Here is a 24,262-nt window from a genome sequence, read left to right as displayed (position 1 = left end):
TATGGGATACATTCCCAACGGCTTGAATGAAGAGATTTCATTTGCTTGTTTTTTCCTTCTATTTATTATTGTCTATAAATTGTTTTATCACATGTTTGTGGCTCCCCCTGCTGGGATAGACCTGTTGTGCCAGTTGTGGACATTTCTAATTAACCCCCCCCCCCCCTGCGTGTGCTGATTGTGTAATTACCAGTACGCACGCTGAAGAACGGCGTCTTGCCTGAAATGTCTTTGTGGCGATTAAAAAAGTCAATTTGGAGTGCTGTCCTAGTCTTTCTTTAGAATTATCAACTACTTTAAGGGTTCAGCACCCAGGTTTCATGGTATTATGAGTTGAGTGTGTTGTATCTTACTTTTTTCAATAAAAACATACAAAGACAAGAAAAAAAAAGCTGTGGATCAAGACATAGGACATTGACAGGGTACTCTTAGATTAATCCATTAAAAACAAATAATGGTGCACCATGCAACAAGAGTTTTACGATCTTTATTCTGAAGCCAAATGTGTTACTAACAGGCACACAGAAGAGAGAAGTGATGGTTTAGTTCACTTAGATTGATATACTTCTTGTTGTTTCTGCCCTGATGTGACACTTATTCTTACTTTTAGGTTTTAAGAGGCAGCACGATTTATTCTCTACTCATTATGTGTCACTTTCAACATCAGGTGACGGTTAAAAAAAATAAATAAATAAAAAATTAACACACAGTATTTCAGTGTTCTCAGAGGTGTGTGGCACAAAATGTACCAGTGAAGAGTTCACATTTAAGATTTTATATATAACAACTCCACTGGGCCCAGCCTAGGCTGGTCCACTCCCTGTCCCATGAGTCTGATGTGGACTAGAGCAGAGAGGGACTCACCACAGGTTGAGCATTTTCACGCAGCTACAGAAGAAGAAGAGAGAGGAAAGAGTGTAAAGAGAAAAGAAAGATAGATTAATACAGCAAGACCAAGATGATGGGACCGGGCACATGCCACACAAACATGCACACACACACACACACACACATACACATACCAACAGGACACAGGTGGACACGGAGAGAGGGGAACGATTGAAAGGTTAAAAAGGAGAAAAGATTATAGTGAAATCTACTCTGCAGCTGTTTCTTCTTATGTTAGAGGTCCGAGAGCACATCCGGGCTGAGTGTTGGGTTTATTATCTCCCAGAGTTTACAATATAAGTTGTGCATGAATGTGTATTGAATCTTGAAAATTACAGTCTGCTTCCTGAAATATTGTATGGATTGTTCATATGATATTATATATAATATTTTTTTAATGTCAGCCATTGAATTCCCGTCTCCATCTTGGTAACAGCTGGTGGATTGTCGGCAACTAACAATTATTTTCATTATCAATTAATCTGCTGATTATTTTCTTCATTAATCAATTAAGCTTTTTGTCTATTAAATGTCAGAAAACTGTAAAAAAAAATTATTAAAGCCCAAAGTGAGGTCTTCAAATGATGTGTTTTGTCTGATCAACAGTCCAAAATCCAAATATTCAGTTTAACATCATGTATGACACACAAATATTTCAAATCCTCACATATGAGAAGCTGCAACCAGAAAATAGTTTTCCTCAAAAAAAAAACAAAACAACAAAAAACAAAAAAGACTAAAACAATGATCAAAACAGTTGCTGATTAATTTTGTGTTGATCTACTACTGGAGTAATTGTTGCAGCTTTAGTTGAGTGTAAAAACAGGCGTAATGATGGAAATGAGTTGAGGATTTTACTGTTTTATCCCTCACAAAGTCGGATTTGTTGAGTTTTATAAATCTATTGGAATTATTTCAATAAAATAAACCAAAAACAGTGTACTGGTGGTACAGTATTGTATGTCAGTGTGGCACCACTGTAAGGAAATCCATACTCCACAAGAATCTATTGAAACTTAATGGGGCTCAACCACTGTGCAATGCAGTCAGCTAGAAAAGAATAAATGAGCTGGAAGATGTATGAGCCTATATTATGATTTTATTAACTATGCATTATAGCTATATATCAGTGACGGAAACAGAGATCCAGACTAAACCTGAAGAGACTGGAAATTATTTGTTATTGTTCGACAGTTAGATGCAAATTTCAGCCCATGAATGTAAAATGTAAAGATGAAAGAGTCAACTATACGTGTGGTATTAATTCACCACAGAAACCCTGATATTCCCTCAAAAAGGCAAAGCATTAATTAAACGGCATGAGTAGTGTGATTTGCATTCATCACTTCATGTTCTTATAGCAAGCATCGACTTGTTTGACGAGGTATCAAAGAGGCTGCCGGTAAACACGCCAATCATCATATCAAACAATTGTGTGAATGGAAACAACAGGAGGACAGGCCTGTCATCTCGGCAGAAATAGAAATGAGCGCAAATTAATGCGAGTGAACCTCTGGGAGGATTCATGAGGGAACAGAGCAGAAGGGAATCGTTTTTCACGGTGGCTTTGATTCACTCTGGTGGGAAAGATGGTACATGTTTATTAAAATAACTACATGGAATTGAGCTAAAAACCCTAATAAACATCTTTTATCCTGATATATTAGATGTATTAGGACATCTAGTGTAACAGGAAACCTCTTCAAGTTTAACTTTGCTGTTTGCAACAATGTCACAGGATAAAATCTTACAGCTTCTTTAGGATAGAGGAAAACTGAGCTTGTGGGAACCTTATAATTGAACACGCAACAAAATTAACACACATTTTGTTTGGATTACAGAAATACTACACTGTTTTAGTTGTGTATATACCAGTAACGGCCATTAAAAGAGCAATTTATCTGCTTAAATTATTATTATTGTTAATTCAGATGTAACACACACTTCTACCAGCTACACACTCCAAACCCTAACTAGGCCTACTTAGCTAATATTTAACAATTAAAACTTTTATCCAGTAGCATTATTCCATGGGCTTCACCATGAACGCGCGTTTCCACTGCGGCCTTATAACGGCGGATAACTGCTCTGTTTGCAATGTTGAGTTCCTGCTTGGTAGCAGAACCAACTACACACAACTCTTGACCACCTCCTACCCCTCAAACCTCGAAGCCTGAACTGAAAGACTAAACACATGTCTTTTACGTCTTGTTGTGTGCAGCTCTCAGTCCTTTTTGTAGCTTGTAACTTAATCTCTGGTTGGTGAATTTTGCTCCTGAGCTCCTGTTAGTCTAACAAACAACAAACAAACACTGTGTAATGTAATATTCAACAACCTCAAATTCAAACTGTTCTTCTCAGTCGGCTGAACCGTGTGTCGTTCAGCCCAGTGGTGCAGCAGCGTGGCATCGTTGCTGCTGTTGGTGCTGAAGACTTAAGATAAACTGAACAAAGCCAACAGCAGCAAGAGTAGTTTCCATGTCTGTTCCACTCCGGGAGGAAAAGAAGTGATTTTTGCAAACAATGGCGTCATGTACGTAACCTCTATACTGTACATGTGAGTAAGTCTCCACATGGATGATCTGGTAGCTGCCACAACACAGAGGACACTGACAGAATCTGTATTGCATTGACCAGTAGCAGTTAATAGACACAGAGATTTGGGTGATCAACAGTGGAATACTTCTTTCATGATGAAGATGATCAGGCTGCTAGAGGTGAGGTAGCCTGTGTTAGTGCTCAGACTACCGTTACGAGAACTTGCATTAGCTCCATATGAGAAGTTAATCCAACTATTTGAGTTATTGGCTCTTTATGTCTTAAAAAAAAAATCTAAGCGAGAGAACAGTATAGAGACAGGCAGCAGTCAAGATCAAAAAAACCCCACACAGTCAGACAGGAGATAAGAGGGGCAGGAGCAGGATGACAGCTGGGGGTGCGGGGCTGTCACAATTCCACAGCATAGCAAAAGATGAGAGAGACAAGAGAGAGAGAGAAGTAAGAGAGGAAGAGCGGGAAAAGACAGGAAGCGACAGATGGGACGTGGAGGAGAGGTGTGGCGGGTGCATGACACATACTTGGCCTCGTCGACCACTTCCACCTCTGCCTGAGCTGTAATCGGAGCGTTGGAATGAGCTGCCAGAGGATCGTCCGCGTTCAGCTCGCCGTTGGTTGAACTGACCACCTGCGGCACAGACGGGCGTTACTTCAGATCCGCCCACTGATGTTTGTGTTAATCCACAAAACAAGTTTCATGTTAACATGTGAAAAAAAAACAGGCACTGCTGTGATGGAAAGTAGTCTGGTTAAAGAAATAGTGCAGAAAATGTTACTTTACTGTCTCCTCTACAACGGAAACATGTCACTCAGCAGCAAAGAAAAAAAAGCACATCACATTAATGGGTTGTATTAAATGACTTTTTTCCTCACTGCTGTCTGTCAGGATATAGTCACCACAGTTGGAAATGTTCATATCCTACACATAAGGCCCTTTAAAGCAGATGGCCCTAAAAGGCAACAACAGGTGGTTGGAGTTTAAGGAACCTACAAATGATGTCTCTTTGGAAGATTTAAAACAACATAATAAAATAACATGATTTACCTGTTTTATAATGTATATTTAACAGTGTAATGTGTATAATTTATCATTCTGCATTTTTAGAATCAGGAATTTTGATCTGTAAATGTCATTAAATTTAATCAAAAATGATTTTCTAGCTTTTAAAATTCACGTTGTAGTCCCGTATAGAAGAAAAACCTAAAAAAAACACAAGCAATCTGAAAATCAGAAAGACATAAATGAACAAACATCACTTGTGAAAACAAACAAACAAAAAAAAGATGGTCTGCTGACAGACAAATATAAAATTACAATATGCAATAAATAAGTGTTGATGGATGTCCCATTAACCTGCAGAAGAAATAACATAATTACTGAAAAAAAATGTGTTTTTATATGCATGGGTGTATACAGTGTAAACATTTGTAAATCCCAGTCTACCCACACCTGTTACTGCCATTCATGTTGGAACAGTGTAGAAAAAACAACATACTGTTAGTGAAATGATTTATTTATTTCCGCTCAAACTGCTACAAATATCACAACCCACAGGCTGCACAAAGATCACTTGTGCTTTGAAAGAGATGAAATGTGAGTTTATTACTGCCAGCTGACCACTATGTCTGTCTTTTTGCATTAAGTGATGTGAACGAAAATGACACTTTGGTTTCTTTAGACTTCAACAGCACTGTGTTTGCCTTCTTCATGATCAGCTATTAGTCCAGCAAGACATTAATGTCTTTCTCTGGGCCACACTGCACATTTAAGAATTTAAAAGAAAATTCTGCAATATTAAAATTTTAATTGTATAGCTTTCAAAAGCTAAATAAATAGGTTGAAGGATCAGTAATCATTCTATACATACAGTTAATTGCTTTCATATAAACTCATAAAATAACACCATTCTTCTGGAAACTGACAGTGTAACAATGCAGATTTCTGGCATTTGTTGTGTTAATCTATAGTTTAATGCAACTATCTGTACATCTTCATTAGCTTTATGTATCTCATCCTTTACCATGAGTCCAATCAGAGCTGGAGAGACATGGTAGACAACTGGGAGACAAAGGGGAAATACCAGCTGTATGCACTGTTTCAACATGAACGGCATTTAGTAGAATAAGAGGAGATCTGCTAAATCCTAACACTGTACACACCTATGCAAACATAGCTCCTTGGAGACAGGGACAATCTTGGGTAATGGCAAGGAGTCAAAAATTACACAAGGATGTTCCTCTAAGCATAATGACCCTTTACTACTTAAGAGCATGCACTTAGCCGGCTGAGCCATATCCCCCTGCCATGCAAGAGGCGGTCTTCGTCTTGCAAGGAATGTTCAAGCGCCATGACGAGTAGGACCTGAGATCAAAATGCCAAAACCAAGGCTGCTGTTTATAAAGCTTCATAACATCTTCACCATCTGGGGTGGGTGGCACCAGATGACATGCATATGGTGGTGCAGAAAAAATAACATTTCCCAGCCAGGGGTAAAGGGGTGGGGGAGGAGTATGGTGGTAGATCTGTCTCACACATACACACACACACACACGCCTAAAATACAAATGTTGTGTCCTGTTAAAAAGTCTGGTATCTAGTATTTTGCATATCCTTGTGAATCATAAACACTAATTTAAAATGCCAATGGCATTCAGGATATTAACACCAATTTGTGATGACCTATGAGCAGTCATTTTATATGGTTTTCTGCTGAAGAATTCAATTACAGAAAAAAAAGTGTTTCTAGGGTGGAGAGTGTCATTTTGTCCTCTCTGTATGACTCTCAAATGTGTATAAAAATAGCCTTACATTAACATTAGCAACTAAAATGAGGCTAAATTTGACTGAGAAATACAGAATCGCTATTTTAATGATAAAACTTTCCTTAAAAATTTGTTCAAAAATATTGTGAGTTGATCATTTTATCTTTGAAACAAGATGGGAGATAAAAAGATACAAATAAAATTAGCTGTACCTAGCTAACCTAGCAAACAAATATCCAAAAAATGACATCTGTTTGAAAAATACTGCTAAGCTTTAAAAATCTTGGCTGATGACCATAGAAATTTACAGACAGTCTTTGTGTACTCTCGATCAGGTCCTATGAGACAGATCTGACTCCATAGAGACTGTGTAGGGGCTATTGGTTGATCAGGTGAGGGGTGTATACCTGTACTGAGCCCCCGTGCCTGTCCGCTGCCAGGTGGGAGGTCAGATAGGACGAGTTTGCTTGGCGAGTGGGCTGCACCTCCCATGCTCCTCGTCGATCAGAGACCGCTGTCTGCTCAGGAGTCGGGGGCATTGGTGATGGGAGGGGGGGAAGTGGGATTGGGGGGGGTGCGATGGGAGAGGGAGGGGGTGATGGAATAGTTGCGTTAGGAAAGATGGGTATTTGGGTGTGCGAGGCCAGGTACCATGCAAAGCAGCATGAGAAATGGAGAAGAAAAAAAAAAATCTCAACAAAATAAAAGAGTGAATTAAAATCAAAGCAAGGCCTCAGGCAGAGAACTGAACCAGAAACTAATTAGCCTCAAGCCAAATGGAAGTAAGATTGTACATCTCATTAAAAGTTAAATACAAACGAATCCTTAACCACTGACCAATACCTGACAATCGTTTTAATATAACAGCTCCATTTGTTTAATGAACTGTCTTTGTAACAGTTGACAAATCGAAAATCAACAACAAAATATAGGAAAATAATGATTAAAATCCTTAATTGACATAAAACTTTTGATTGTCCTTATTCACACAAAACTCTTTATAAAGAAAACGGAAATTTGAATCACAGCTCTGAACTTTGTAATTACATCCACAACAGATGGCAAATATTTAAAAAAAAAAAAAAAAAACAGAGTACAGCAAATGTGAGGGGAAACTGCAGTCCCTTAGAGAGGCCAGCCGAATACACAATTAATGAAACACACCTGCGCTGGCAGTAACTTTCGTTTTCTTTTATGTCACGTCAAGGCTGAAGACTTTTCCGTTTGCCGCTGCCTTTTATTAAATCAAATCATTTATTCATATCAGGCACTTTGGCCAAATCTAGTTTAAAATGACCCTTATCTATTTTACTCTTTTAAATCCTATAGAAATGTGTCTTCTTATAATGTCTTATGTTTCTTTTACATCTTGTCTTAATGCATTTAATGTTTTATGTTAGCACTTTGCATTGCCTTTTTGTTGAAAGGTGCTGTACAAATAAACATGTATGCAGACGACACTGCGATGTGTTTACTCATCATTTCTTCCTTCCAAATCCTGTCGAGGATGCTTTTATAAACAGAATTGTTTTTGGTTTTTAATATATGTATCTTTTAAATGTATTTAAAAGTGTATTATGGAAAAACAGGACATAATAAGTGACAGATCCTAATATTGTCATTATTCTTTAATTTTTTTCTCTGCCCACAATAAAACATCTTACTTGCATGACACATTAACTATACTTGGTGATAGTGATCAGATCCTAACAATTGAAGAATCCAGAACTGTTCTGGGACTTTGTGAGAGATTTTCCTCATCGGCTGGTCATCCTGACTTTCTATCCCTGTGAGCGGAGAGCAGGATGGCACTGAGTCACATGTGTGTGCCTCATATTTACATTTCAGCTTGTAACTCACTGGTTCTTTCTCTTTTAAAAAGAAACAAAAGCCTGGCAAACACGCACACTTGTCCACGACTGAAACACAAAACCCGGTGTACCTGATTTCTTATTGGCGCGTGCTGTGAGGGCCGGTCTCTGTGAGGATGACTCTCTCTTGTGACAGCAGATGCTCCAGAGTCTATATGGACAGATCCCACTGGTGTGGGCTGTGGGGAATAATAACCAATTCAATGCTGTGCAGTCAAAAACACTTGTTGTCCGACTTAAAATGCATCTGTTAACAGTTTAAATATGTCACTTACTATCTGCCTGCCAACCCAGTCATAAGTGTAGTCAAAGGTGTATCCTTTTCTCTCAAACAGTTCAGTGAATAGAGTCCTCAGATATTCATAGTCAGGCTTTTCAAAGAAGTCCAACCGTCTCACATATCGCAGGTATGTGGCCATCTCCTCTGAATTAAACAAAAAAAACATGGTTTGAATTTTAAGATGGATAATGTAATCTGAATTAAGTTTGTGGTGACGTATCAAAAAATATTGTATTGGGAAAAATCTGCAGAGGACAGCTGACTTCTGCGATGACATCAAGCCGGGTCAAATGACAGCCAATATCTATGTGGTCACTTTTAAACCTTACAGCTGTATCTATCAGTATATTACATCCAAAATCATCAGCATACCTGGGAAGTTCTCACACAGGACCTCGATGGGAGTGTTTCGTTTCGTGTCTCCGATCTTCTGGTATCGTTCTTTCAACGTGTCAGCCTGCAGGAGAAACGCAGACAGATGTATGAAACGATTCTGATGTCTAATGAGGATCAATCGGGGTCATTTTCATTTTTAATACAGGCTGGTAAAAAGGAAACACGATCAGGGTTTTGTACATTGATTTTGATGTTGGCTCTGACCATCTCAATTTGCCATCTTAAACCACATTTTGTTAGAGTTGACTTGCTATTTTTAAGACTGAGCTTAAAATAGAGACAGTAACAGAACAGCAGATTCATGGCTACTCAGCTAAGCTAACTAAAAGCAAAGTGGCAAAGATGCTAACACAACTTTAATCTTTGTAAGCATCTGATGTGATCCAGACTTTTTATAACTGGCTGATTTTCTTGCTTGCGCTATATCTTTAAATGAAAACAGTCTTGCAGCTTTCAGTCCGACCCTTTTAACATTGAGATAACCTCGAGTATGCCAAACCTGCTTAATCTTGACTACACAGTCTGCTGGATTAGACTGAGTGATTTGTCAATGTCAAAGTTTATACCATCACTTAATATTCCTCTTTAGTTGTAGCCTTTGTTTCTAACTTGAACCTGTAGTAAGGACGTAACCGTTAATAAACAACTGCAAATAAAATATCTATCTTTATCAATGAAAATCTTTCCACATAGGTTGAAACTGATCATGTGACAGATTTTGTAACACTTCCATATACGTTGTGTACCTTTAGTCCTTGCCAAGGTAGACTCCCACGAAGGAAATACATGAACATGTGGCCTAAAGCCTCCAGGTCATCTCGCCGGCTTTGCTCTAAAAGCAAAAGATTTGATAACATTTCACTGATAATGTTTCATAAAGTATAAAGTGCCGAACCGACTTGCATAAAAAAGAGACGTTTCAAGAAAACGACAGGACCAAAAACAAACACAAAGCTATGAAATGAAATCTTACCTTTGCCCAAATGTGTGTTGATGGACATATATCGGGCGGTGCCGGTCAAGCTCTTATGCTCCCGGTATGGAATGTGTTTTTTGGTCTCGGGGTCGATGTACTCTTTGGCCAGACCAAAGTCAATGATGTGGATAATGTGTTCCTTTTTATTCCCTTGCCGTCCGATGAGAAAGTTTTCAGGTTTAACATCTCTATAGATGAGGTTTTTAGAGTGCACATACTCCATTCGAGAAATCTGGTGAGAAAGGATACAGCAGAGTCAGCGAAAAGCAACATTAGAATCCCATATAATTGCTAACCAGAAGGTCAAAATGACAGAAAATGCGGAAGTCACAATTACTCACAATTGACACTGCTGCAACAGAAGTCAACAGAGTGTCTTAAAACAGCATTTCATGAGAAATTGACTTCAGCATGATCACGCAGTAAACGCACAATTGCTGACTTAAAAGACATGAATCATACAACCAAAAACACACCATCATTATGCAACACGAAGGCTTCAACTAATTAATATGTTCATTATTGATTCATGTAATTGATTCGAGTAATTTTTAAATTAGGCAGTAAACCTTTTAGTCTGTAAAATGTCTGAAAGGTTTTGGGGTTAGGTCTACTTATAACCACAAAATATTTAGTGCTTCTACCCAATAAATGATGAATTGTTCATTAATATAGTCACTGATTAATTTATTCTTAATGGCCAATGATTAATCCACTAATTGTTTCAGCACAGTACAGCTTTGGCAGTGGCTGCAGACTATCACACCACAACAAAAGCCTGTGTTGAAATTGAACCAAAACGTCAAACCACTAACTGAGATGTAGGACAGAACATTTCATTTAATAGATTAGAAATAGAAAAAGGTTTGACCGAGCGTTCACTGAATCTCTCTCTTGTTTCCAAAAAGAACTCTATAATTGACCGGATCAACTCAAACATCAATAAGTAATGTGCTCAAAAGATCCTTTTCTTAGGGTTTGATCTTGAGGGATCTTGATACCTTGTTGTCTCGCCAAGCTAAACGTGAAACATGACTTTCCTTCAGCTGACCAAAAAAAGGATCTCGAGTAGGAGGAGTACGAGCTCGCAGCACTTACTGTGGGATCAATTGTTCTTGCCAAAAAAATAAAGAGGAAGAGCTACGTGATAAATATAAGAGAGATTAGCAGAAGTGCAAGGCGACTCTCTGCTCTGCAGGACCGTGATTATGTTGTGCTGTTTTGTAAGGTTTTCCTTACAAATTTGCAAAAGGCTATCTACATTACAAGAGCACTGCAGATTTTGTGCTGACAAAATGAAATGTTAGAAATTTTTGAGATGTCTGAGGCGGCTAAAAGACTAGGTCAAACAACTCTCTGAGCTGCTCGAACTTAATGAGATTCAGTGATGGCTTTGCTCTTTTTGACAGCTCCCAGCATCCCTGACTCTGATGAGTAGTACGTGTGTACAGACGGACAGACACCTATTTTGCAGACCGGGTAATAGGACACTCTGCACCATTTCCTTTGCACCTGCTCAGGACTTTGGGTGCATTCAGCCCAATACATTATCCATTATTCCACTGACACGCTTTAAAACACTGCACAACAGCTATATAGTCAGTTTCATTCAGCTTGACTAGTACAAACTTTCCTAGATTTTCAAAATCTCAGTTCACACAGTTTTGTACTAGGTTGTCTGGTTCATACAGTGTGTAAAACAGAAACAGGCCATTTTTTGAGACATGTGTATTTCTAATTTCCCAGTTTATATTTTTTCATATTTTGGTAGCTCTCCTTTGCTGTGTTATTTTGCTGCTTCCACTTCCTTCCTTCATTTTGGGTGTGAGAGTTCATTTCTGACCTTGGAGAGAGTGGTCTGACCAAAAATAAAAAAATCCTCCATCCTACTCAAAAGCTCCAGCAAAAAGCTAGTAAGTATACTTTTAGTTAAGATTTTTCTTCATCTATTTCACATTTAAAACCCTTCCAGTGATTCAGCGGACAGACTCTCTTTTGCAAGAAGTGTTGAGTTTCATTTAACCCACCCTTGATTTGTTTAAAAGACCTCACCCTAGCTATTTTTGAGAACTGGTCATTATTTGAATTTACAGTAAACTGGTCAGCTGTTTTGACCAGAAAAAACCTGATACTCCTACATATTATACAAAATAAAAAGAAGAAGAAGAACTCACTGGGTTGTATCATGCTAAACACTCACCAACTGAATTGCTATCATTAAGACAGTCTTCAGTGAAAAGGTCCTGTCGCAAAGGTCAAAGAGGTCCTCTAGACTCGGGCCCAGCAGCTCCAGAACCATGGCGTTGTATTTCCCACAGGGCCCAAAGTAAAACACCTGGGGCACACCTTCAGCTGAAACACGAGGAGAGAGCGGTTAGACATACAAACAGAAAAATCCCCACAGACACAGCTGTGCTTGTTCTCGCATTTGTCAAAGTAATCCGAATTCCTGTTAACTTTGCGTGTTTGCAAGTGAAGTTAAGTGTATTAGACTGTTAATAGCTTAGATAGTAAACTTCAAACATCTTGAAGAAAAGAAAAATACTAATTAGTGGATAATGAAAAGCAGAATAGGCCTACAATGATCCTGAGAGTCTGAGGGTGGCAAGAATGTTTATTATTCCTGCCTCCTTTGACTAATGATATTTCTAAGTTGGGTCTGAGGTGAACCGTAAGAGGCCTCAGACTAGACAGATCGGAGGAGGAGGAGGAGCACCACAAGGTCACTGAGGACAGAGAGCGGGGAAGGCTGCTCGGTAAACATTAACTCCGGAGGTAAAATACAACGGCGGCGCCTGCGAATGCAACTGTGTCGCTCTCCTACTGCAGGCTGAAAACTAATCTTTTCACTGCCTCATATCACAACCTCCCAACTGAATCATATCCTCTCTCACAAAATCCCTTCCATCTGTCACCTTGGCTCTTATTTTACTTCTTTCCACAGCACAGTTCAGTGTTGTGTGATCAGTCTAATGTGACTGGAATAATGGCAGGGCTGCTGCTCTGACCCTGGTACTCCTTACGGGTTATTTGTAATGCTTGTGATCTGGAAATTAAAGCTCCTGGTTGGTGTTGAACTTCTAGAGAAGTATGTAAGCTTAATGCCTAAGGCTGTAATGTAAATGGCTGGCAGGTATGAGCTATTGTAACTTTTCTTTTATTCCTCCAAAGCAAACAAAAGGGGGGTTCTAAATTTAAAGTGAATTAAAACAACAAACCATCCTGCAGACACATTGTGTAATACCTAATGTTTGTTTGGTGATTATTTATTTATTATGCGTGACATCTGTATTCTTTTGTCGTCTTCCCGACCACATCGTCCTGAACTTCGGTTTCAAAGAACAGGAAATAAGGTCAAACTGTTAATTGCCTTTGTGGAAGCATTATCCAAAGTTTTGCCCTTGTGTACTGCTAGTCAGATTCCCATTAAAAAGATCTCCTTACGAAACCTCAAAGAAATACAGGCTCTTCAAATCATACAGACCTTCCTTTATCGGACTGCTTGAGCTGTGCTCAGTCCTTGAAAATATATAATTGCATAGAAGTTTAAAAATATAAGGATGTCTTGATTGCTTTTTATGTTCCCCATCCTAAAGCGGAGCACTTTAAAAGCGAATAGTACTGTACCTTTGTCATTCCTGTGTGTATATATGGAGATGTGTGTATGTGTGTGTGCTGTATATTTATGCATGTACTGTGAATTTATTTAGACATATTTAGACATGAACATATATAGTTACTGTTGTTGTTGATGCATTTGTGTTTCAGGCCAACTGATGAATCTAAGTCTGATATTTACTCTCCTTTCAGCTCTGTTTTGGTCCAACTCCTGAGGGAAATATCTGGGTCTTTAGCTGCTAAATGTTCAGCGGGTTTGTCTTTCCTTTGGTGCTGGGAAGGTAGTGTAAGGTTTATCAGAGCTTTTTCACTGCTTAGAACTGAGAAGAACTGCAGTCAGGTGATAATTCTCTGTGGGTTTGTCACTATGACTGTACACCTTTCACACTACACTTTTTTTAAACACACAACAGATATGGTACATTGTGTTTCTTACCCTCACATATCTACTGTATCTGTCTATGTAAATGGACTGCATATATATATTTATAGACATATATATATTGCCTTTCTAGTCTTATCAACCACTCTACAACACCAACTGCCAACATTCACCCATTCACGCACATTCATACACTGATGGCAGAGGCCGCCATGCAAGGTTCCAACCTGCTCATCAGGAGCGATACAGCGTTTCCTATCCAAAGTGCCCACCCATTCAAACACACACCACAACTTGGGGCTCAGCATCTTGCCCAAGGACACTCCGACATGTGGACCGGAGAAGCCGGGGATTGAATCGCTGACTTTCCGATTAGTGGACGACCCGCTCTCTTTCCTGAGCCACAGCTGCCTCATAAAGTACACGTTTAAAGAGGATTTTTACCTCTGCACAAACACATGCACACACACAAGTGAGACTAGTTTACAGGCTGCCCGACCGCAATATCTTGGTTGTGTGTTTATTCATGTTTTGTGTGCAGTGAGAAATAAGTTGGCAGACTCAAGTTTAGAGAAGGGATCAGACTGCTATCATAATCTTTTATTCTACTCGAGTGATTTAAGCAGAGGCTGATAATCATAAAACTAAATACTGACACTGATCCTGATGTAATATGTTAACATATTTGGACTGAATGTGTTGCTGAAGACGTTTGATTTGCCAGCTGGGTAATGGGAAATACACTGCAGCATGAAAGGTGGCGTAAATATTGTCAGCTAGCATATGGGCATGTAGGAGTCGTGCTGTGCTTCATCCTGTGTTTCTGGACACCATTATCCTGTTCTGTGGGTTGCTAATTGTACCATAGGAATGAGTGCCTCGAAACCCCGGGTGCCTGTGGGAGGCCTAAAATGTGTCGGATTGGAGATGTGCTGTAAACAAGTGGATAAACGGCTGTTCAATTGAAAAACAAGGTTGGTCAAGCTTTTTTTACTAGCAGAGTAAAAAAACGAAGGACGGCGTAACCATCATTATCTACAGTAAAACAGTCCTCATAAGAGACTGGATCTGTGTGTACGGTGCTCCGAGGCGTACTTTAATTGTACAGGAGCAGTCAAACTTTGGTGGAAGCTACCAATTTTGACTTCTCTCATCCAATTTTCTTAAAAATAATGAGAGCAACGCCTGGGTGTAGTACCGACTTGGTCGAGTATGCCTGCGAGTAGCATACACAAGTTTCAACTGAATATCCACACTGACAGTATGCATCAGTTAGTGAATAAGCAATGCCACGCTGAGTAAAGAAATGCTGATTCGCCTAAATGAGAGCAATATTTTTGCAATATTAAGTCCTGCAAATGGTTAAATGGTTGAATTTCGGTATTTAGTTCATGCTGCTCAGATTTTATCACGACCTTCTAGACTGACAGTTCAATTTCCACAGACATTATAGCAACATTTCAATACATGGCTGACTTATCTTTACTCATTTTAAACAAATTTAAAGTACATAATGCAAAGCGTGTACTTCTCAGCTGTCTTATCTAGTGAAAAACAAACATACTGAATCATGATATTAACATTAATAACTCATTATCACGCAGAGCAGTGGGTCTGTGATAAGAATAAAACATTTTAAAATCATAACTACAAAAAGATTTGATAAAGACCTTCACAGATGCATCACTTCTATCAGCTTCTGAGTAAAACAGCCCTCACTGTTTAAAAAAAAGGACAAAAGAATACATTTTCCTATGCATGTAATCTAATAGTTGCTAAAAGATTTGCTGGCTGCCGTCCTTTACGACAAAAAAGGGGGAACAAGATGAATGTGATGAAAGAATATGAGTGGTTCTAAGCCTGAGAGGCACTCGCCCAAATCTCCCTGCACGCCGCTTTGCTTTCTCTGCGGTGATTTTTCAAACCACCTTTCAAAAAGAGCAGACCTTTTCTTTAGACGCTGGAAAACTTGAGGAGAGCAAGTCCTGTGCTTGGAAGTTGTATTTGGCTCGGAATAAAAAAAAAATTTAATGTTGCAGAAAGATTAAAAATAGTGATTTCTTCAACCTCGAGCTTTTTAAATAATGGAAAAGACAGATATTACATCAGGGGTTCGATGTAGCAAACTGGAATTTTTTTTTTTTTTTTTTTTGCATCGTCACTGACTGGTGTCGTTCTGTGTGTTAATGTGAATGTGTTAATCAGAATATACATGTATGTGTGTTTGTGTGTCAGCCCTGTGATAGACTGGCCACCTGTCCAAAGTGTACCCCATTTCACCCACTATGTGCTGGGATTGTCTCCAGCCCCCCTGCGCGGGACAAGCAGTTTAGAGAACAGATGGATAGATGGATTTTGGCATTGTAAAAATTTATTAAAAAGGTGAGTTTTTACACTTTAAAAAGAGGAGACGAGGGCTACAATGCAATGACTCCACTGATTATGTACATCGTTCTCTTGTGGAACAGAGCCAGCTCTCGACTCACGTGAGGATTCGTGTGCCGCGCTGATCCGCTTTTGATCGTCCGCGGCCTTCCGATCGCTCAGCTCTACGCTCGACATCAAGCTGGCCGGTTTTTGATTTCTGACATATTTGCTGGCTCGCTTTTCCAGAAACCTGCGCTGCTGAGCGCTGACAATCTGTCTGGCCATTTGTGTGCCACTTCGCCACATTCATTTGCATTCTATTAGTTATAGTGTTGCAGTATTCTACAAAATGAATCTATGAATTATTATAAATGTTGGCAAAGGATGGAAAATTCTCTTATTAATGCAACCAGTGACCATATGTCTGAAAAAGTTACAAAAACTGCACTAAAAAAAAACATAAAACAGTTAAAGCCCCATCATGTTCAATGGGATTTTCTAATATTAAATTCATTTCTTCAGTGCTCGTGTATCGCCGCAATGCCTGATCATGTTTCACAAGGAAATGTACATGACAGACTGTTCACCGTCAAAATTATGTGACTGCAGCTAAAATGGCTGAATACAATGATGCCGTTATGAAGCACACTGCTGTTACTCCTTGAGACTGCAATGGTTACAGAGCTGCTGTAATGTTTTATGATGAGGTCTGGCTGCCAACACCTTTAACAGCACAATTGTGTCCACCCACCCTTGAACAAAACCTCTTGATCTTCACAACCGTCTTGTTCTTGGCACAATAACGGCTCTTATAAAGCCATGACAGCGACGCTACCGGCGTCGACTTCACTGGCAAATATTCTTACATATTTGGAAGGAGATGCGTAATTCCTAATTGAATAATCCTCATGAATATCCAGTGACAGTTGGTTATAGAAAACAACACCTGATTGAGCGTCTGAGTCAGACTACATTAATTCATAAAGATCCTGTCGCAAAAGGCAGCGACGACAACAACATTGGCTGAGAGGAATGTGGCACAGCAACACAGCACACGAAGAAATGAGGTCACGTTATCCCATCTGGAGGAGAGGACAGAGGCAGGTTAGTACTAAGAGAGAGAGGCAGACCCACTCTCTAAATATTTAATGAGTTTCCGCACAGTTGGCCTTTTCCAGCCCTTGCCTTTTGCAAAACAATAGCCATTATATTCCCAGTCTGGTTATCATATACGCACGAGGAGCTCCGAAAAAGCACATCAAAAGATCATGCATCACAAAAAAACATAGCTTTTATTTTCCATGCCGAACTGTGACCCAGGCCGGTACAAATCTGTGACTTAAATGTTTCACAGGATTGAAAATGATCTCACGAGTTTAATCGATCAACAGCTGCAAGTTTTAAGTGTATTCATGTGACTACCAGCAATGTGCACATCATTTTGCCCGTTTTTTTATCAAAATGGCAATGACAAGCTATTGTTCTATTGTTTCAAGTGCTCCCACCCATTTCCTCTAATACCATGACTAAAAGAGTCTGTGCCTTAATTTAATTCTCTGTTGTGTTCATTTAATCCTCACAAGATACTTGTCAGTGGTTGCTGTAACAGGGATGCGTCAGCGAACCTTGACTAATCTTTTATGACAAACTGAGAAAACTGCACACTGACATTTCATAACATGCATATTTAATATATGAAACAAAGACCATATGGTGATTTGTAACCTTTGATTGTTTGATCTGGCCTCACGCAGTGAAAATAACTTCTGTCCATTAATTCCAGATGCTTCAATAAGACAACAGAAAGCTAAAAAGGTAGCCCCCCTACTAAGTGATTCAGCAGCGCCGCAACAATATATACGCCTGCCTCACGCTGCAGATATATAGCCATGTGGGCAAATTAAAATGTATTTTTTCAGTCAGGCAAACATGCACACTAAGGTCAACCTCACAGACTCATTTCCTTAAAGTGGCTACAATCAATAATTTTTTATTACAATGGATCAAATGGCTATGTGAAATGTGGAAGGAGCTGTGGTGATGAAGCCACAGAAAAATAACCACCTGACTAAGCAGTTCCTCTCAGCTCTACGAAGCTTTTTTAGCATCTTTCAGCTCATTGTTTCGGTTTTCTGTCCTGCAACTTTACAGTTTCGGTTCATTCTCGCAGCTCTCATCATCGCCGCCAACAACAAGCAGGTGTTTTCAGTGGAAATAAGCTCTAAAAACCCACTGCACGATGCCTGCCCAACACCGAACAGCAGACATGCAAAGTTAGCAATTAGCTGGTGAACGCAGTGGAGCGTTTAGCAGCGAAAGAACCAGATATTTCCCTTAAACCAAAAATAAAGCTAAAAGGAGAGTAAATATTGGACTTGCATTCATCAGGTGGCGGTTTGCAAACAAGTTGCAGCTACGTCAACTTTATAGGGTGATAATATGTCAACAGTGTTTTTACAGCTTGTTACCATAAAATCAGTTATAGCAGGTGTTAAGGGAGTTTTTCAAGGCAACTACTTACCTAAATTTAAAAAGTCACTTAGTTCTTCACTGTGTACATAGAAACATGTTCCAACACACCCAGACTAGATCCTTCCAGACCAACACTGTGCCAGTGTGCCACACTGAATAATACAGCTGACATACAGCACTGAGCTTGAGCATAAGTTACACCTTCAAATATGGCCCCTGACACCTCCTGCATTCTGCCTAGATAACAGCAGGGATGTCTTTTCAAGGGATGAGAAGAAAAATCCAATATTACATCTGTTTTGTGGCTTTATGGAGGGACTGTATGTCAACTCCCTTCCTCATTTTTGAATTGCACCCCTTGAAAAGAAAGGTCACCGCTTTCAACACACTCCCTATGCACGGAGGCGTACAAACTTACACACACACACACACACACACACACACACACATAAAGTTTTGGAGATTAAAATAAGTTGCTGAGCCAGCTTAATATCAATACATAACCTGAGAGGAGTAATCACTTGTTGTGGAAATGATGCAATCTTCTGGGCTGATCTATGGTAAAGGTCAAATCATGCAGGACAAAAAAAAAAAAAACGCAGGAATGAGTGGAAGGCTAACTCTGGGACCTTACCTGTAGTTCCCAGTGTTTTGTAGAACCGGTACTCTAAATGCAACTGTGGTGCCCTCGACTTCACTGGTTCCTACACAGAAGAGACACCAAAACCAGTACACAGTTAATGACAATGACTTCAACTAACATAACTTCTTAAAGTGAAAGTGAAAATGAAGAAGAAGAAGAAAAGAGGAAAAAGGAATTACATTCAAGTGGAAATTTATTTAAAGGGCTGCATTGTCAACAACAATTTTGATGACTCATTTCACACCCGAGGGCATATACAAAACATGCCTTCCCATGAAATTTGGGTGGAACCAGGAAACTTCACTGATCTTCCACTTGCAGGACTACAAGTTAACTGACTCTTGCAGCTCTAACACAGTCAGAGATGTGTATTTGAGTAGCAGTTTGCACCAACGTCAACAGCAGCTCTTTCTACTGCCAATATATCAAATATATTAATCATGTCCCGTCACCTAGGATTAAAAACCACGTTCCTCCCATCTTTGTCCTCCACCAACTACTCCGTAAGAGAAGATGATGGACTCTTAACGTTATCAGTCATCCTAAAAGAGCCACCATCAGTCTTCATTTTGCATGTTTGGCTCCACTTATTTTTATATAACACTACACTCAACTTACACATCTCGTTTTGTGCAGTAAAATGTAAAAATCTAAGTAAGTTTGATATAGATTACTAAGTAGACAATTAAAATTAATTGAAAATAATAATTATAATTTTTTAAAAATAAAAAAAATCAGAAAACTGACCTGGGTACGAGCTAAAGTTACACTACCAGATTTTGTGCGAGTGCCCCATAGTGCCGCCGAATCTAAGGTTTCCACTTCACTGATGCTTTCAAACTCAACACACATCTAAGTGAATCATTTCTTAATCATATAAAAGCACTACATCAGTGTCAGCGCGCCATACAGTGGCGTATATATAGCTGAAAACTACTTGGCTTGGTGAGCTTAATACTTTGATACTGTGGCAATTTACAACTCTCTAGTGAGCAATAATAAAGGCATGAGTCAGGAGTCATGATTTCCAGTCCAGCGGCCGCTGGAAAGACACACCTAGCCAAGTATCCTCACTGTATAACAAAACACCCTACTGTACCACTTCAGTACAACCAGAACAATGAACTAAAATGTCGGGTTATGTTTCATCCTCGAATATTCAAATGGATATTATAAAACATGCAATTTGTGTCAAAATGAATCATAATAACCTTTTGCCTGATGCGGCAGCTTTCCTGTCTAACACAACAGTCGACAAACAGTCTAATATTAGTACTTTGCTGCATATCTACAATCAAGAATAGAAGCTGCATCATTAGGTATAGGTGTTTACCTCTTTTTAGGAATACTAATGGAATGAACAATTTCAGTTTCTCATTATTACTCTTTGTTTAAAAAAGAAACAATCATAAAACAACCCTTTCTAATGAAGCCATGTTGCTCTGGTATACTCATGTTAAATTTTGCCTTAATACCAATATTATAGATCCTGAATTAAAATGACAGCTCGACTTTACAGACTGAACCAGGTGACTGTGGTATCTGCAGAAGTGAGGTGCACTTACCAGTTTAATAGCTACATACTCGTTGGTGTAGAGATTTTTACCTGAATAAGAAAGGAAAAGAATAGCATACATTAGATACTTTCTTTTTTAAGATGAACTACAACACTTAAAAAAACTTACCCTGTGGAGTTATTGACCATCAGTAGTGCTACAAACAATATTCCTTACACATGCGTCCCCATTTTGTTTGGATCAAACACAAACACAAACACATGGCTGAGGTGATTCACAACACATTCACATCCCGCCTATTGGTTTCATGCTATTCTGCTGAACAACAGCTGCCGACAGTGAGGCTCAAAGAAATGTAGCAATGTGCCAACAAAAGGCAGAGACGAAGAAGAAGAAGTAGTTAACATGGATGTAGACAATGCAGGATTAGAAATATATCAAAAATTGGCTTTGCAAATGTTTTATGAGAAATAAGATGTGTGTTACAGCGAGAAACATTTTGTTTACAAGAAAACTCCACAGGGCTCCTTTGAGGCTTTACAAAAATCTGTCAGGGAATGTGCAACTTTGTAAGTGATGACACAAGTTTTTATTTAAATTTCCTGCAAACTCTGTAAAGCTTAACACAGAACCATTAAGAGCTGCTACAAATCCTTAATATTGCTTTATATCTTGAACCATTTAACACAAGTTTTAAATGCAACTCACCAAGCTTCAATTCACCAAAGTTTCCACAGCCGATCTTCTTGCCCACACGAAAATTTGGCCCCACCATGAGAACCCCCGAGGAGCTAGAGGAACCCGACGGTCGGGACGAGTGTCCGCTGCGGCTTCCCTGGGAAACTTTAGTGCTCCTAGCGGGTCGCTCGCCATATTTATCTCTCTGTTGATCCATGGTGTGAGCAGCACAGGTCAGCAAGTGCCTGGAGTGATGTACGAAAAGGCCTCCTGGGCCGGGCCCACCACAGCCACAGCCCTGGTCACTGGCGGTGCCTGAACGGCACAGTCACTTTCATGAGACAAAAGCTGTTAAGGCTAACAGACACTCCTTCCCGTCCTCGCCCTGGCACCTCTAACACTTGTTGTACAGGCTGATCTCTGGCTTCAACATTTGTCACAGGAAGGAAGAAGGTGGAAGACCTGTAACAAAGCAGCAAATAACAAAGAGATAAGACATTAAGCATCCACAAAGACCATCCCATATGTAGCGCAGTTCCCACAGATTGTCTCCCATGTTAATCCCCTTCTCATAAAAATCACAAAAAATAATGTTAGGTTTATAAATCCAACTATGACACGTAGGCTAATCTTTTCAGGGAGTTTTTTCTCATAAAGCTTCAACTGTACAGATATCTTATTAGCTCTTACAAACATAAAAACACTGAACAAGAAATCAAATAAAAATACTTAAAAAACATTCACATTACAATTCCACTGCAGGGGATCTGATATTACCTTAGTCACTTTGATAATGATAAAACACTACTACTGCCTCCAGAAACACTGGCATAGTAGACACATGGCAAGTTGAAACAGTTCTGAATTTGAAGACATTTTAGCTACTTCTACATTTTTAAAAAACATGCCTCGCTCACCCAAGCGGTGAATATAGCAAACACAATAAAGTAGAAAGATGTGAACTGAATTGGGAATAAAATATTTGGTAATGATCATTTAAAATGCACTTTGAGTTATCAGATCAGCTTAGAACATCCCTAAAACTACCCAGACAACACCTGTTTTATTGCAGGGTACGTTTAGCTATGCTTCATTAAATTATAGCTATATAGGAACTTTGTCCTATTTGACTCATCCAAACTACTTAGGACCAGCAGGCAGCCACAGTGCAGCGCCCAGTGACCAACTCCCGCTCCGAGGCCAGTGCCTTGGTGGAGCAAAAAATGGAAATACACTGTCATTTAAGTTTTCATTACTGTTAATATTACTTGGTGAAAGGTGTAATAAAAACAAACTGCATTTGAGTTCATTTGAGGGTTTATGGTAGGTCATATACTGCACAGACAGTGGGCATGATGGGATGGCTAGAGGGGACTCATTTTCACTGGGTGAACTGGTTAATTACCACAATTAGACGTTGCATCTTAAGAATTTGAATTGTGAGAACTTGCCAATTTTTATTTAAATTTCATAGGTTTTTCATATCAAAATGGAAAAAAAAACCCAGAACCACCCAGTCATCAGTGATGACTAGTTTTTCCACTGGTATCTTAACAATGATTATTTTCAAAATTATAACCATAAAGTTGCAAGATTTACTGATCAAGATGAGCAAGATCATGAGTCATATTCACTGTTTGAAAAACAATCACTGTTTACAGGTAGATAACGCCAGATGAGGACAGGATTGGCTCGCTGTGACAACACCTTTGAGCTTAAGAGATAATCATCACGTTAACAGTCATCACAGAAAACACAGCAACCAGTCTGTGCATCAACATAAGTCATAGTTTCTGATCATGGAGGCATCTCCTAAGACTCTCCGCCACCCATAGCTATAGCCTAGCGGCCAATGTCGGCGGGGGATATTATGTAAACAATTATATAAAAGCTACTGTCTGCTCCCAAGGACACCAAAGATTAACTTGATGGACACTGCTTTGATTTTATCAGGTGCTCAGGAAAATCATTTTTCTGCCCAGGTGCATGCTACCCCCCCCAACCCCCATTCCCCTATATGATGTTATAAGACATATGATGTTTATCAAGTGAGGGCCTCTTTAGGGGATTTCCTATGCTGTTAATTTCAACTGTAAATTAGGCAGAATACCAACTACTATTAGCTAATTATTCAACCAAAACAAAAACACACTCGATTTCAATTCATGGACACCTAGTAAATGTTTTTATTTAAAAAGATCATGACTATGCTGTAATTCCTGAGCATGGAAAGGCTGCTGCTGAGAAGTATTTGTGTGTGGGCTTCCGGATGACTCATGCTCAGTATTGCCTGCACAGATCTCAACATCAAAGACAGCTAGTTTGCTCTCAAGGGCAACCGTGCACTGTTGCTATTACATAAAACCAGGAACAGAACAACATGGCCATAAAACAGGTTTGCTGTAAAGACCAACGCTGAGCTGTAACTCTTTCCATTGTGCAAATAATCATTTATAAATTGACCATATATTAAATGCTTTTGTCTTTTCCAAATGTCTTTATAGCAAGTCGTTTTTCCTGAAGATTCTAGTGAAGTTTAATATCTTCATATAAAAAGGACGAGAAGTTAATTTAGTCTAAGTTATAACCTAAGAGTTTACGACAGGGAGATCTAAATTGAAACCAGTTGCACCACACAAACTAGTTCTAATGTGGAGATGAGTTGTTACTAAACATTTACAACCACAATCTGCCAGGTGGAACTGTTGCGTTAGCTAGCTGGATGAACCAACTGATAAAGCTAACGTTAGCTTGCCAATATCCGCCCTTTTTACATGGACGAGTGAAAGAGATAATATGGAATATGGTCAACATAACACTTTAAATTTCACACATTTTACACATCAAATCTCAAA

At 39.2% G+C, this 24,262-nt stretch overlaps 1 protein-coding gene across 3 annotated transcripts in view; it reads right to left on the bottom strand.

Moving 5' to 3' along the window:
• The window catches only part of csnk1g1 (casein kinase 1, gamma 1), a 30,343-nt gene that overhangs the window by 770 nt on the left and 5,311 nt on the right, over positions 1–24,262 (bottom strand). Inside the window, exons 2-12 of one of the 3 annotated variants that reach the window (XM_042414193.1) lie at positions 21,438–21,869; positions 20,778–20,818; positions 19,204–19,273; positions 11,931–12,082; positions 9,728–9,962; positions 9,501–9,586; positions 8,731–8,815; positions 8,354–8,502; positions 8,150–8,257; positions 6,615–6,725; positions 3,966–4,072 (exon numbers count right to left, since the gene is read on the bottom strand). In XM_042414193.1, coding sequence (XP_042270127.1) covers positions 3,966–4,072; positions 6,615–6,725; positions 8,150–8,257; positions 8,354–8,502; positions 8,731–8,815; positions 9,501–9,586; positions 9,728–9,962; positions 11,931–12,082; positions 19,204–19,273; positions 20,778–20,818; positions 21,438–21,624 — 1,331 coding nt within the window. In that variant the 5' untranslated portion in view covers positions 21,625–21,869. Of the gene's footprint in view, positions 1–3,965; positions 4,073–6,614; positions 6,726–6,822; positions 7,995–8,149; positions 8,258–8,353; positions 8,503–8,730; positions 8,816–9,500; positions 9,587–9,727; positions 9,963–11,930; positions 12,083–19,203; positions 19,274–20,777; positions 20,819–21,437; positions 21,870–24,262 lie in introns of those variants that run through there. The other 2 variants (XM_042414201.1, XM_042414205.1) reach the window with 2 other exon arrangements.

The sequence above is a fragment of the Thunnus maccoyii genome, chromosome 1 (assembly GCF_910596095.1).
Source record: "Thunnus maccoyii chromosome 1, fThuMac1.1, whole genome shotgun sequence".
NCBI lineage: Eukaryota > Metazoa > Chordata > Actinopteri > Scombriformes > Scombridae > Thunnus > Thunnus maccoyii.
Note: the sequence above shows the minus strand (reverse complement) of the source record. Positions and strands in the feature narration are given on the sequence as shown.